Source organism: Elaeis guineensis, chromosome 5 (assembly GCF_000442705.2).
Source record: "Elaeis guineensis isolate ETL-2024a chromosome 5, EG11, whole genome shotgun sequence".
NCBI lineage: Eukaryota > Viridiplantae > Streptophyta > Magnoliopsida > Arecales > Arecaceae > Elaeis > Elaeis guineensis.
The window spans coordinates 7,789,486-7,805,508 of record NC_025997.2 but is presented as its reverse complement, the minus strand read 5'-3'; the positions used below and the strand labels follow the sequence as shown (position 1 = coordinate 7,805,508).

Below are 16,023 nucleotides of genomic sequence, written 5' to 3'. Positions count from 1 at the left end.
ATTGTTCATGATGTCATATATATTTACAGAAAGTCATATATATTACTCAAGATATTATATATATTTATAATAAGTCATATATATTATTCAAATTGTTAGATATATTCATAAAAAAATATATATATTATTCAGGATGTCATATATATTCATAGAAAATCATATAAGGCATCAGAAAGTTAAATATATCATTCAAAATATCATATATATTCATAGAAAGTCAGATATATTATTCAGGATGTCATATATATTCATAGAAAGTCATATATATTATTTAACATATCATATATATATTCACAGAAAATTATATATATTATTCAGAATGTCATATATATTTACAGAAAGTCATATAAGATATTAAAAAGTCTTATATATTATTCAGGATATCATATATATTCATAAGAAGTCATATATATTATTTAGAATATCATATATATTTACAGGAAGTCATATAAAGCATCAAGAAGTAATAATATTTTTTTGTCTTTGTTATATGGAGGGTAAGGATATTTTCATCAAAAGAAATTTGACAAAAAAAATTGAACAATATTAAATATCTATCCCATTATTAATTGTACGATGTGGTCCAATATAATCGGATGGTATATTTTTTCTCCACTGGAGGTGGTGGACAAAGAATTACTCTTTTTTCTAAATTTGGGTTAATCTAAAAAGACCTCCATTCTTCTCAGAAAGATTATTTACTTTTTAGGCCATGTAGCGCAATTAATAATGGGGTAGACATTTAATACAATTCAATTTTTTTCTTAATTTTTTTTCTAATAAAAATATTTTTTTTCTCTGTAGAATAAACAAAGAACAGTATTATTATTTTTTGAGGTCTTATATGACTTCTTATAAGTACATATGACATCCTAAATAATATATATGATTTTTTATATAATATTCTATTAGTTATTTGACTTTTGATATCTTGTATGACTTTCTGAATAATATATATAATTTTTTATGAATATATATTATATCTTGAATAATATCGATGACTTTTAGTATTTTTATATAATATCTTGTTGGTTATTATAACCAACAAGATGTCATATAAGATATCAAGAAGTCATAATAACTATAAGAAGTCATATATATTATTCAGAATATTATATATATTTACAAAAAATTATATATATTACTCAAGATGTTATATATATTCATGGAAAGTCATATATATTGTTCAAGATTTATATATACTTATAAGAAGTCAGATTAGATATCAAGAAGCCATATACATTGTTTAGGTTGTCATATATATTCATAAAAAATTATATATATTATTCAAGATATTATGTATATTCATATAAAGTCGTATAAAGCATCAAAAGGTCATATATATATATTTTATAGGATGTCATATATATTTACAAGAAGTCATATATATTGTTTATGATATTATATATATTCATAGGAAGTCATATATATTGTTCAAGATATCATATATATTTATCAAAAAATTATATATATTGTTTAAAATATTATATATATTTATAGAAAGTCATATAAAATATTAGAAAACTATATATATATTATTTAGGATATTATATATATTCATAAGAAACCATATATATTGTTTAAGATGTCATATATATATTTATAAGAAATCGTATAAAATATCTGAAAATAATAATATTATTCTATAGAAGAAAAAAATATTTTCATCAGAAAAGATTTGAGAAAAAAAATAAATAGCATTAAATATCTATTCTATTATTAATTGCATTAGTGACCCAATATGATTGAATGATGTATTTTTTGTTCATCAGAAGATGATGGACAAATAATTATTTTTTTTTTTAATTTGAATTAATCTAAAAAGACCTCCATTTTTCTCGAAAAGATTATTTACTTTTTAGGCCACAAAAAACAGCTCTTGGTCTGAATTTATGCTAGGGGATCTTGCAAAAGTAAGGACTCTATTTTCATTTTTGTGAGTAGATTTGGGAGGAGATTTTTTTTTTTTTTTGGTTTTTCTGGAGGCATTGGTGCCTTGGAAATATTTTATTTTATTTTTTTATTTTTTATAATGTGTCTTGTCCGGTCTTCGGAGCGCAAAGGCGCGGCAAGAGAACGAGTGGCCAACAAGGTCGGTCCAAATTCTTCCTTCTCTGGAAGCCCCGCCTACTGTTCAAAATTCTCATACTCCGTGCTTTTGACGCGGAGCGGAAGGTTCCCGTGGCTTCACCTTCATCTGTTTTCTTTCCGCCTTCACCCCAGTAGAAAAAAGGGAGAAGAAAATTAAACATGCGAAGCTTTTAACGCGCTCCCCCCAAAATTTTTCTTCCCTGTTTCCTTTTTTTTTTGCTCACCTTTACCCGCTTTTTATCCCTTTAAGCTTCTCTACACTTCAAGTGGAGGAAGATGAGGAGGGTCTTCCCTGGTTTCTCGCCTCTTTCCTGAAATTAGGGTGCGTATTCTTTTCTGCTTTTGAATTAGGCCTTCTTTTATTTACTATGGTTCGATATTCTCCAAGCTAGCTTTCCGCATCAAAATTTTAGCTAAAATACAGAACATTTTGAATTGTTGGGGATAATATGCTTGCTTGTTTCATGGTTTGTTGCTTGGTGGATGACTTAAAATATGGATCGTGCTGCACATCTGTACGCTTTGGTTACGAAGTGTAGAAGATCTGTTGTTCTTTTCATGTGCAAGTTGTTTAATTGGTGCTTCTAGCCTTAAGTCTAGGGCTTCCATTGTTTTAAGGTACCGAATTTGTGTATAGAACTATTGAATGCTACGGTTCTGTGTTCGATATAATTAGATCAAACCAAATAATATTCATGTCTTTTGTTTTGAGTTACCAGTATTATTAACTCTTTGCAAGCTTAGTTTGGGTTGTTGATGGTGAGTACCATGAAAGAACATTTTTAGTAGTTAATTTTTGACATATTCGTTCTTACAATGATAATAGTATAGCTAACAACGTGGGTGTATAATTTCTTTTTACGAAAAAATGGATGACATTTCGTATATTCATGTCGGTGTTATTCTCTTCATTACAGTTGACTTCTATAAGCATAGATTGCTGCAATCATCAAATCAAAATTTACTTTAGGATTCTATGATTTTTTTTCCCCCTTTTGATGTAAGACAGAACTACTTTAGGAATCTACGGTTAACTTTCTGAAGAAAATTCAGTTGATGGCTGATAATTTGGTAGCCTTGGTTGATGATCTTAAGAACAAAGATTTATGAAGCCTTGCACTGATTAGGAAGTTACCAATTGCTAGTTTGAATGGTTCAGTTCTGGTTATTCTCTCATGAAGGGAAAGATAATAAAGGATAAATGAAAATATGATATACTTCTTCTGTTTTTACACTGAGATTAAAGAGCAGGTAAATATATTGCAGATCTTATAGTCAGAAGGTCTAGTTATTGTCAAGCCACAGAAAATCCCCAGAAAACATTCACCAGAAATCAGGCTTTCTGTTACCAAACAAGAGAATGGTTTCAAGTGGTTATGTGAAGCGCACAGATGAAATTCAGGAAGAATTTGAACCAGCAAAAACACCCAGTGATTATGAGACAAAGGATCATACCTCTATTCACATTAGTACATCTCGAAGAGGACTTTTGGATGAGAAAAGACACGGGAATAAATTTCTGAGTGCGGTAGCAGCTTTTCCAGGTAAATCCATGTTTGTGAAACTTGGATCTTCCAGTAGGTTATCTTCTTCTTCATCCAAATTCCGGCGGATTGCAGAGGAAAGAGATGATATTCCACATTCTGTTCCTTCTCCTGTTTATCATAGTCGTTCCAAACGTTTCCCTGTGCCCTTTGCCAAGAAAATCAACTGGGTTTCTCTATGGAGAATGTGTAAGGAATGGATAAGAGATCCCCTGAACATGGCACTGTTTGTTTGGATTGCCTGTGTTGCCATCTCAGGTGCTATCTTGTTCCTTGTCATGACTGGAATGTTGAATGGTGTTTTACCAAGAAAATCCCAGCGAGACACCTGGTTCGAAGTCAATAATCAAATCCTCAATGCACTATTTACCCTTATGTGCCTCTACCAACATCCCAAACGATTTCACCATCTTGTGCTTTTGTGCCGATGGAGACCAGAAGATGTTCTAACGCTTCAAAAAATATACTGCAAAAATGGAACATACAAGCCTAATGAACGGAAGCATATGATGATCGTAGTGATTCTTCTTCATATCAATTGTTTCGCTCAGTATGCCTTGTGTGGTCTTAACTTAGGATACCCCAGATCCAAAAGACCTGCTATTGGAGTTGGTTTGTGCATTTCTGTTGCAATTGGTGCACCAGCAATTGCCAGTGTGTACAACATTCTTAGCCCCCTCGGGAAGGAATATGAGACAGAAACAGATCAGGAAGCACAGGGTCAGACTAGTTCTGCTGTGGATCACAGACCTGCTCATCTTCGGCTGAAATCCTTAGAAAAGAGATATTCTTTTACAGTAAGTAATGGAAACAGGGTCGCAGAAAGTAGTCCACGATGGGTAGGGGGACTGTTTGATTTCTGGGATGATATTTCTCTGGCGTATCTCTCAGTGTTCTGCAGCTGCTGTGTTTTTGGATGGAATATGGATAGGCTTGGATTTGGTAACATGTTTGTTCATATAACAACTTTCCTTCTGTTTTGTCTGGCTCCTTTCTTTATCTTCAACTTGGCAGCTGTCAATATCAACAATGAGGCTATTCGAGAAGCATTGGGAATCACAGGCTTTGTGCTCTGTATCTTTGGTTTGTTGTATGGTGGTTTTTGGAGGATTCAGATGAGGAAGAAATTTAACCTTCCTGGAAATACCTTCTGCTGTGGTAAACCAGCAATTACAGATTGTTTTCAATGGCTTTGCTGTTGCTCGTGTTCTCTTGCTCAGGAGCTGAGGACAGCAGACTACTACGATGTTGTGGAAGATAAATTATACTTGAAGGAAATGAATAATAGCACTCCACTCATGCTGTTCCCTCTGCCTCGTGAAGCTGGGTTTACTGCCCTCAGATCAAGCCCTAGCTCTTCACAGGGCAATTCCAATCGATCCCTCTTCAGGGTGGACAATTTAACAAGTCCTATCAGATCTTCAGGTGTTTTAGCTCCGGAACAGCATTTGCCTATTGTCAAGGACTCATCAGTATGAGGTAAAGATGCAACAATGAAGCCACCTGTCCTATCTGTGATACAAAGAGAAGATAATATGTTATCATGATGTATGGTGTGCTATCCTAGCCAACATATTCATTTTTTGATGTCTCCACTTGTGTTCACAGAAATTGATGTTGATATAATTTTTTTCTACTCCTGTCCTTGGTGTAGGGATGGGTGATATCCAATTTGTGCATGCAATTATCATCTTTTATGTGAATGCATCCATAATTACCTTCCTTTCATGCGAGCAGAGCCAAATCTTTTGAGGATCTTATCTTCTCCATATCCACCATCAATGAAGTTTGGTGCCTCGCTTGTCAAATGTATATTATGCTGAAATGAATGTCAAAATTCTTCAGCACCTTAATCACCTGCAAATGAAGTTTAAATGCTGAATCAGCTGTGCAAACAATGCTTATGAGATGATCTTAACTTCATGTTCAAGATCTCTCATTTTTGCAGGAGCTGCTACATTTGGATGAAATTTAACTAGCTTTGCTGGTAAAAACTTATCATATCTTTCTCCTCTTGTTTGTATTATAATGAGTATTATCACTGTCATTTCTGGAGTCGGGAGGTCCAAGCCAACTGATTATCTGGGGTAATGATTGTGAGCATTGTGGCTTCAAATTCTTCCAAGTACTTCCGGAAATATTACCCAAAATAGTGTTGTATCACATGCATTTTCTTGAAGGACTGGTCCATGTGCTGTTTGCTTCTCAAATTTGATATCCGGGACAAGATTCTATTTGAGTTGCATCCTATCTTGTTACATCCCTGTATTATGCAGCATTACAATGGCGTGCAACCAAAAGGAAGCTGTTCGAAGAGGTATCATATTCTTGCACCAATTTTCCGGTTTTTCATGTCAGATTGGTGGAGTTCCATTTCTTGTTTGAATTCTTGCCTGATGAGCTGCAAGGCATGATCCCAATTCGGTTGTTACGGGACCCAACACATGGACTTCAGAAACACAACTAATTGTCTAAAACTTGCAGCTAGAGATGGGCAATGGCCGTGCCTGGCACAGCACGGCCTAGGGCCATCGGGCCACAGCCACAGATTTAATGGGCCGTGCCAAGCACGGCCCATGTAGTAAACGAGCCATGCCTGCCGCAATCCGTTTAAATAAAACCTCAGGTCTGATACGGCCTTAGGCCCAAAGCGGTGGGCCGTGCCTGGCACGGCCCATTAGCTTGTTAGGCTTGCGGGCCTGATGGGCCTAACGGGCCTTTTTTTTTAATTTTTTTTAAAAAGAATTAGCCGTTACAGATCGTATTAGGCATGGTCCGTTTGGAGCTATTAGGGATCTGTATTTGATTCACGTGTTAAATTGAATAATGTGCAGATTTTACTTGATGCATATGATGAAAACATGCTTCAAGATGCCGAACCCGCTAAAGTTAAGGTAACTTTTTTTTTTGATATTTATGCTTTATATGATGAAAATGTTCGTGGATCTAGATTGCCCATGTTATCTTCACAAAGCTCCATCGGTAGTTCTTATTCATCATCTATTTTCTCATTCATTGCACATAGAAAACATGCACATGCTTTAAGTTCATCTACATCTTTATCTTTAGGTAGTGAACTTGAATTTTATTTACGAAATGATCTTTAATCTGCATACGATGAAAATCAAATAGAGTCTGGATGTGTTGCCTAATGGAAGTGTTAAAAATTAATATCCTGTTATATCTATCATTGCATGTGATATCTTAGCTGTGCTGATGTCCATAATAGCATCAGAATCCACTTTTAGTGCAGGTCAATGTATTCTTGATGAAAAGAGAAGTAGGATGACCGGCGACACAATTGAGATGTTTCTCTGCTTCAAAGACTGATTGGATGTCGAGGCGTGACTTCAAGATAAAGGTAAACATAATATAATATCCGATGATGACAACATAAATACTATCGACGATTAGTAAGATTTTTATCAATTTTTTCAATTCATAATTTTTTATAATTGTAGCTTTTTACATTTTAATTGTTGAGGTAAGACACATCTATTTTTTTTCTTTCCGTCATTATATTCTGGAGGTCAGGCCTAGCCCCCCTCCTTTTCTTATACTATTTTAATTTTTATTAATAAACCAGTAAGAGTCCACATCAAACCCTCTACCATTACAAGGTGGTTTTTTATTTTTACAAAAAAAATCCACTATCCCCACATCTTTTATATATTTACTCTCTAACTTTTTTTAATTTATAAAAAAATATTTTTTTAAATTAAAAAAATCAGGATATAAATCGGTTGTGCTAAGGCAGAACCTATCTTAAGGGCGTTGCACTATCACGCGGCTTGGCTGTGCCTGGCCCATGGGTTGTCCCAGTCCAGGCCCTTATGGGCCGTACCAAGCCTGGCCGCAGGCCTCAAAACTCCCAACCAAGTCTAGTTCGGCCCTCTTATATGTGTCATGCTCGGCATGATCTGTTATTATAGCAAGTGGGCTGTGCCTGCCGAGCCAAACTGTGTAATGGGCGGTCCGATTCGATGCCTATGTCTACTCAAAATAGTGTTGTATCACATGTATTTTCTTAAAGGACCGGTCCATGTGCTGTTTGCTTCTCAAATTTGATATCCAGGACCAGATTCTATTTGAGTTGCATCCTATTCTGTTACATCCCGGTATTATGCAGCATTACTATGGCGTGCACCCAAAAGGAAGCTGTTCGAAGAGGTATCATATTCTTGCACCAAATTTTCAGGTTTTCCATGTCAGATTGGTGGAGTTCCATTATTTGTTTGAATTCTTACCTGATGAGCTGCAAGGCATGGTCCCAATTCGATTGCTACAGGACCCAACACTTGGACTTCAGAAACACAGCCAATTGTCTAAAATTTGCAGCCTCAGGTCAAAGCCACCTCGTGTACCACTTCCTAATTACTGAACCATTGAGACAAGGACTTTGGAGCTCTCAAATTAATTTTTTTATATAAAGCCTAGCAACCAACACGAGTTACGTGTTCTGCTCCTACCACTTTACTGTGTTGCTTGAATGGGCTATGACTACATGGTGCCTGCTGACTGGAAGCTTCTGCTCTAAAACCTATGGTTTTGTGCAACGACTAACCCGAGTCTCTGAATGAATTAGACGGCAGCGGTTTCTTAAACGAAGGAACCAGTGATAGAAAAGGAAAAATGGTTGGCGTTTCCAAGTCAAGTATTGCAAACAGGACCAAACTGATGCTGATGTCCTACAATATCTTATTCCGGGTTTGACATGGTCATGATTTGCTATTCCCCGTTCCCAAATTCCAAAGGTGGATTCCAACGTTCCCATTTGTTTGTCTCAAGGGCGTCTGGGACCATACGACGACTACGGAGCAGGCATGGGAGGGCATTGCCGTAATACTGGGGAAAGTGGTGACCGAGCTCTCTTTTGGACCCGACGTCAGTTGGAGCGTCTGCTGAGCTGGACTTGACCGTTTCTTGCCGCAAAGGTGATGTTGAAGTCTTCTCTTCCCAATTCAAGGGCCACCAAGAAGGAAATTTCTCTCTTTCTACAGCTCCTTGCTGTGTGATTTGCTTTCATGCCGGGAAGACCGGAGGAGTTCCGATGCTCGGTTCTCTTGCCGGAACCATGGAAAGTAAGCTCTGTCATCTTTTGTAAGGATCTCTGCGGGTATGTTTTTAGCCCCAGATTGGTTATTTATTGGATAGATCTTGATCCAAACTTCAATAATACTTCTTTTTTTTTTTTTTGTTCCCTTAAATTCAACTCATCTTCTGGGTGATTCGAAGATCTCCGATTTTTTCCAAGAAAATAGAAATCTTACAACATAACAAAATGATTTTTCACTATTGCAAAGTATTTTTTCATGAAATCGGAAAAATTTGCGACCTCATGCTGATCTATTGAACTTCATAAATCAGAGAGTTATATTTTAGAATAAGATCTCTGTCGAATTCTGTGTTATGAGAGAGGTGGTGATGATAACTTCATAAGTGCTTTTTTTTTTTTCCGGGAAATTTTGATGCGAGCCCGACTCAGGTTGTCGAAATCCTCTGCAGTATTCGTGGAATAGTCGCTTGTTCACTTCTTTAGAGGGGACTCGACAACAGTGGCTAAGGATTCGTGGGTGTTTTGTGTAATTGAACAGAGAGATGTTATCAAATGGCAACAAGTCCACCAAAGAAATCCTCACTGAACTTGAGTTGGATATGGATCCGAATGCCACCGAACTCATTGAAAGCATTCATATTTCCATTCCATCAATTGAAACAGAGCTAACATATCCAAAAAATCATAAGAGGTTATTTCTTGATTTCTTGAAAGCTGATCTCTCAAGAGCCTGGTTTAAGAAACTAAGATTCTCTTCCCCGTTAACTATCTTCCAGCGAACTGTGGATGAAAGAGAGGAGATTTCACTTTCAGTCTCTTCTCATGTTGGTATGCAACAGCATTTCCATATCAACTTTATCAGGAAAATCAAATGGGCTTCTCTTGTGGATATCTTCCAGGAATGGATAAAACATCCCATGAACATTGCTTTTCTTATTTGGTTAGTATGTGTTACCATCTCTGCCTCTATGCTGGGTCTACTCCTGCTTGGACTACTAGATAAAGCATTCCCCACAAAATCCTCAAGAAATCATTGGATCGAAATCAACAACCAAGTTCTCAATGCTCTCTTCACGCTCATGAGTCTATATCAACATCCAAATCTGTTCCACCACTTTGTTCTTCTATGCAGATGGAGATCAGAAGACATCATAAAACTTCGAAGAATATATTGCAAGAGTGGAGCTTACCGACCTCATGAGTGGGCTCATATGATGGTGGTTCTTGTGCTCCTCCACATCACCTGTTTCACTCAGTATGCCTTGTGTGGACTCTACTGGGGTTATACGAGAACACAACGACCAGAGTTTGCCGAAAATTTCTTCGCTGTTCTTGGGACTGCAACGCCTATCTTTGCAGGTGCCTACACTGTTTATAGTCCTCTTGGCAGGGAATACAATTCTGATTCGGATGAAGAATCACCGGGTCGGAATTCTAATGCTGATGTCCAGCACCATAACATGGTCGGTTTGATGTTGAATGATCGAAGGGTTGTGGTGAGCAAACCCGAGTGGGCAGGGGGACTATTTGATTGCAGGGATGATATTACTGTGGGCTGCCTTTCCTTGTTCTGTACATTTTGTGTCTTTGGTTGGAACATGGAAAGGCTTGGATTTGGAAACATGTATGTTCATGTTGTTACCTTCCTTCTCCTGTGTGTTGCTCCATTCTGGATTTTCAACATTTCGGCGCTGAAAATTCATGACAAAGTTGTTGGTGATATGGTGGGGATTGCAGGGATCGTTCTCTGCGCCTTTGGTTTGGTCTATGGTGGTTTCTGGAGGATCCAGATGAGGAAAAGATTCAAACTTCCTGCGACTACTCATTGTCTTGGCTCCGCCTCGCTGACCGATTATGCCCAGTGGATGTTTTGCTGGGCTTGTTCTCTAGCTCAGGAAGTGCGTACAGGAAATTTATATGATGTGGAGGATGACAGCCTCTACAGAAAGCACTTGGAAGGTGACGAAGAGAGTAGTCCTTTTCTATCTCCTCTACCTCGTGAGAGTGGGTTAGGTACAAAGTTTAAAACAGATGGTAGCTCTCAGTTTCCAATCTCCTTCCCTGCTAAGTCGCCAAATTTGACGGGGTTGGGAGAGGAGCATGGTATTCAAGAGAATGAGTTGCATGGGAGACATGTGGAGTCTTCTATATTAGCTTCTGATGATGCAATGAGACCACCTGTTCGGCCATTAATACAGTTGTCGCATAAAGTCAGTGATGGTGGTTCGATTGCACCACCACATTAATTATCCCCATTTACAGGCACCGGCTGATGCATGAGCTTCCACTCAGAATGGCTGACTGATGTTTTTCAGGATTATGTTCATAAAATCTTTAGGCACTTGGTGCCTATTGCATTCTCAAAGAAAATTTTTTGTGGTGTAGCTTCTTTGGTATCACTTGCTCAAACTTATAAAGGAAAAGTTTCTCTGTATATATTATCCTTTCCAAATTATTCAGAGACAAGTTTGTCTTCTAGATACACTAGTACCAGATTAACAATTCCTCCTATGAAAATAGTTATATTGACCAAAAATATCAGTATCTATACATTTTAGATTTCTTCTGGGTGATCGGTTAGTATCATAATTCATACTTGGACCATCGAGAAAGGGAAAACTTTTAGAACAAATTATGCAGTTTGTTTTGTTATACCTAATTCTTTAGTCCCACATTGCCAACAAAATGTTGTCTTGGAAGAATACCAGAACTTTACAGATAAAATGAAAATCAATTGGTACGGGTCAACCTTGACATTATGTAATATATTTGAAACGAGGGAACTTTTTCTTTTCAGGCAATTTGGCTTTTGGGATGGATATCAATTTGTAAATAGGACGGATAAAATGATACAATCCAATATGCAGATAAAGACTTTTATTTTTAAGGCAGAAGATCTGTCAGGTTTTATTTTTTTAAAAAAAAAAGGTGACTGGATGAAGATAGAAAGATAAAAAAGCTGATATTTTTCATGGAGACAGACTTTCTTTTTTTTTTTTAAAGAAACATGAAAATTGAATTTACTAAGTAACACTATCAGAAATCTATTTTTTTGTGATGAAATTTTAATGGTGAAAAAATTTTTCATTGCAAAAAAGTATATTTTTACGATGAAAAAAAAATTTGTTGCCAAAAATTACGTATGCGATGAAAAAATTTTCGTTGTAAAAAATTGAATCTTTTGCGATGAAATATTAATTTTCGTTGCTAGAAGTAAATTTTTAACAACGAATTTTTTTTTATCACTAGAGTTTTTATTTTTTTACGATGAAATAAATTTTTTATCATCAAAAATTAATTATTTACGATGAAAAAAAATTTTCGTCACTAAATTAATAATTTGCGATGAAAAAATTTTTATTTTTTTGCGACAAAATTTTTTATGTTTGGAGACGAAAATATTTCGTCGCTAAAGTATTTTTTGTTGAAAAAAAAGAATTTTAGGGTAATAAAAATTTTTTATTAAATTTTTTTTGATAAAATATTAATTTTTGTTGCTAGAAATAAATTTTTAATGATAAATTTTTCATCATTAGAATTTTTATTTTTTTGAGATGAAATAAATTTTTCATCATCAAAAATTAATTATTTGTGATGAAATAAATTTTTCATCGCTAAAAATCAATTATTTACGATGAAAAAATTTTCATTACAAAAAAATATTTTTTTACGATAAAATTTTTTATGTTTGGCGATGAAAATATTTCATCGTTAAAATATTTTTTGTTGAAAAAAAAGGAGTTTTAGGGCAAAATCGTGCCTTAAAACCCTTCATGCAGTCTCTCTCTCGCTCTCTCACGTCGTCGAGCGTGCCATCGACCGATCGATTGAAACCATCCCTTGGTCGGTGTTGTCCCTCCATGCCATCAATCGATCGATTGAGCCCTCCCCAGTCATCATCCTCCCTCCATGCCACCGCACCGATCATCGTCCTCCCTCCCCAATTTCTCCCTCTCCCTCCCTCACTTTTTCTCTCTCTCTCTCTCTCCATCTCTTATGGTTTTTGCTTCCCCTAAGACCGCCACAGTCGTTGTCGCTCCATCTCTGCCACCGTCATTGTCGCTCCGCCTCTGCCACCATCCCTCTTTGAAGTCTGCTGGGATCTCTCCCTCTCCCTCAGGTACGACTCTCTCTGGTTCTCTCTCTGGCACTCTCTCTAGCTCTCTCTTTCTCTCTCACAGTCTATCTGCAGGTCACCGCCATCACCATCACCGTCACCGTCACTGCACAGCCACCGGCATCTGCTTCCATCTCGGTGCCTATCTCTCTCTCTATTTGTGTGGGATTTATAGGAGAGTTGGAAGATCAACAGGCCATAATTTTTAATTTTTATAATTTTTTTAATTTTTGTTCTCCTTTTTGTAATTGATTCTGTCGGTCTACTCTTTATATGAAGCATAGTTCACAATCTAAAAATAGTTTAAAAATAAAAATAATTATAATAATAATATATTAATCTTAGCATAACAAATATATAACCTTAGAATTTTCGTTCGAGGATAGCGTGCATGAACCAATATTTATCTTTTAATAAAAAAAAATATCAATATTGTACACGCTATCCTCGAATTATCCTTATGGACAGTTTGGGCACGTGAGTGAATTTTATATTACATATAATATGTTTCTACATTGGAGAGTTTCGTCGGTATTTTCGGTCATATTCTCTGGGTACATAGCACAATTTTAGTGTTTGTGTATCTGGAGAACTGCGTCGAAATGCTGCCAAAATTTTTTTGATGTAGAAGACATGTATGACAATGTTAAATTCTTGCGTTCCTGAATAGGATAGGACCACCATCCTATAGGTAGGGGATATAAGGCGTTAGTCAACTATTATTACATAAGATTGACTGTATAGTTTGCATCATAAACATGTAGGCATGGATCGTAGTTGGATGTCATTGTGCGATAAATTCTGTCCTGAGTATATTGCGGGGGTGACGTCTTTCATGAATGTGGCATCCAATCACACTAGAGAAGATGGAAAAGCTCATTGTCCATGTTGTTGATGTAGGAATTTATTTTGGTGTACCTTATCAGACATTCAAAATTATTTATACGAACATGATATAGATGTGACTTACAAGAAATGAACTTGTTATGGTGAAGATTTGCCGACTGACTCGAGCATGTTGCTCAGAAGTCCCATAAATGCATTGTCAGTAGGTGGATGATTCAGTCATGAAAGGCAAACACTCGGTGCAGAAGATAGAAAAATTCTGGAGGATCTCCATCCAGAGTTATTTGAAGCAAATGTAGAAGCGAGATCAGAACATCAGCATCTCATCCCGAGATAAGAAGCTGAGGAGGACAGTAACATGCCTGTGAACGATAGATTCGAGCATCTATTAAGAGATGCGCAAAGTGACGTTTATCCTGATTGTAAGAAGTACTCTCTGTTGTCCGTCATAATAAAGTTATTACATATGAAGATACTTGGTAAGTAGTCAAACAACTCATTTAATTGGTTGCTCAAATTTTTGAAGGACCTACTGCTTGAGAGAGAGTTACTTTCGTCAAGTCATTACGAAGCCGAAAAATTATTGAAAGGACTCAAGTTGGGAGTTGATAACTTGGGCCTATGTTGCAAAAAGATACATGCATATCTGAATGATTGTATTCTATTTCGAAAGGACAAAAAAATCTACAAGCATGTCTGATTTGTCATTCAAGCAGATGAAAAGAAAGTCATGGTAAGGATAAAAAAGAATATTGTGCAAGATTTTGCAGTACTTTGCAATTACACCATGATTGCGTCGATTGTTCATGTCAAGGTATACTACCTGTGATATGTGATGGCATAAGGAGGAAAATAACATCGACGATGATGTCATGAGACATCCATCAGATGGAGATGCGTAGAAACATTTCGATCATGAACATCCATGGTTTGTAGCTGAATCACGAAATGTCAGGCTAGGGTTGGCAACAGACAGATTTAATCCATATGGTAATCTTAGCACTACATATAGTATGTGGCCTGTTATGGTGTTTTCTTATAATTTACTACCTTAAAAGTGCATGAAATCACTTTTTAATCTGCTGGCTTTATTGATCTCCGATCTCCGTGCCCCTGGAAGAGACAGATATATTTTTAGAACCATTGATCGAAGAGTTGCAATACTTGTGGGAAGAAAGGTGTGAAACGTATGATCATATCGCAAGAAGCATCTTTCGTATGCATGCTGAACTACTTTGGACAGTTAATAATTTTTTCGTATATGGCGATATTTTTGGGTGGTGTACCAAAGGGTATAAAACATGCCCAATTTATAACAATGATATTACATCGGACTGTATTCGTGAAAAGATTTATTTCACCGACCATCGATATTTTTTACCGGATGATCATAGATAGAGGAGAAGTCTTAAGTTCAATGGTAAGCATGAACGACATGCCCAGCCAAGGTTCTGGTCTACAGATAACATTTTAAATCAACTACCTGACCCACAGGATATCATATTTGGTAAAGGTCCGGCCAGCCAAGTAGGCGTGCGAATAAGTATTGAAAATTAGAGAAAAAGGAGCAAATTGTTCGATCTTCCATATTGAAAAATGCTTCTTCTTTGATACAATCTTGACGTCATGCACATTGAAAAGAATATATTTGATAATGTATTTTATACCATCCTCAATATCGAAGGAAGAACGAAGGATACCATGAAGGTTCGTTTTGACTTGGAGGATATATGGATTAGAAAGAAATTACATTTGATTCGACAGGGAGATAGACTGGTGAAGCCATTAGCATGTTATGTACTGAACCGAAGAGAGAGAAATCAATTTCTCACATATCTGAAATCAGTGAGGTTTCCCAATGGATAAGCCTCAAACTTGAAATGGTGCATCAAGTCGAAAGATGGAAAGATCGTTGGGATGAAAAGTCACGATTGCCATATACTTCTACAACATGTGCTCCCAGTTGGTTTGTGTGGATTGTTGCCGGATAATGTGTGCGATGCATTACTTGATTTGAAAACTTATTTTCGGAACTTATGTGTGAAGATGTTAAAGTGAAGTCAAATCGACATATTAGAGAAGAAGATTATTATTACTCTATGCAAGCTCGAGATGATATTCTCTCCCACCTTCTTTGATATCATGGTGCATCTTTTAATTCATCTTCCACATGAGGCTAGACTGGGTGGGCCAGTACATACAAGATGGATGTACCCAATTGAAAGGTAATTGCATGATATTGTAAAATTTATTATTCATTTTTGTAAAACTTATTATGTATGTATATCAATTGATAATTTATTGGATAGGAAGATGCGAGAATATAAGAGTACCGTTGCTAACAAAGTACGGTCCGAAGGTTCAATAGC

At 36.3% G+C, this 16,023-nt stretch overlaps 2 protein-coding genes across 11 annotated transcripts; both read left to right on the top strand.

Annotated features, from left to right (window-relative positions):
• Positions 1-2,144: 2,144 nt before the first annotated feature.
• On the top strand, positions 2,145-5,363 carry LOC105044769 (uncharacterized). 2 transcript variants are annotated; one of them, XM_019850305.3, is made up of 2 exons: positions 2,145-2,413; positions 3,358-5,363. In XM_019850305.3, the coding sequence occupies exon 2, from the start codon at positions 3,452-3,454 to the stop codon at positions 5,111-5,113; it is 1,662 nt and encodes a 553-aa protein (XP_019705864.1). In that variant the 5' UTR covers positions 2,145-2,413; positions 3,358-3,451; the 3' UTR covers positions 5,114-5,363. The 2 variants fall into 2 exon arrangements, with proteins under 2 accessions (XP_019705864.1, XP_019705865.1); XM_019850306.3 differs by having other exon boundaries at positions 3,101-5,363.
• A 142-nt stretch (positions 5,364-5,505) lies between these two features.
• On the top strand, positions 5,506-11,171 carry LOC105044768 (uncharacterized). 9 transcript variants are annotated; one of them, XM_073257308.1, is made up of 3 exons: positions 5,506-5,952; positions 6,470-7,805; positions 7,924-11,171. In XM_073257308.1, the coding sequence occupies exon 3, from the start codon at positions 9,234-9,236 to the stop codon at positions 10,935-10,937; it is 1,704 nt and encodes a 567-aa protein (XP_073113409.1). In that variant the 5' UTR covers positions 5,506-5,952; positions 6,470-7,805; positions 7,924-9,233; the 3' UTR covers positions 10,938-11,171. The 9 variants fall into 9 exon arrangements, with proteins under 9 accessions (XP_073113409.1, XP_010921073.1, XP_010921071.1 ...); XM_010922771.4 differs by having other exon boundaries at positions 6,470-8,716; positions 9,141-11,171; XM_010922769.4 differs by having other exon boundaries at positions 6,470-8,716; positions 9,121-11,171.
• Positions 11,172-16,023: the final 4,852 nt, after the last annotated feature.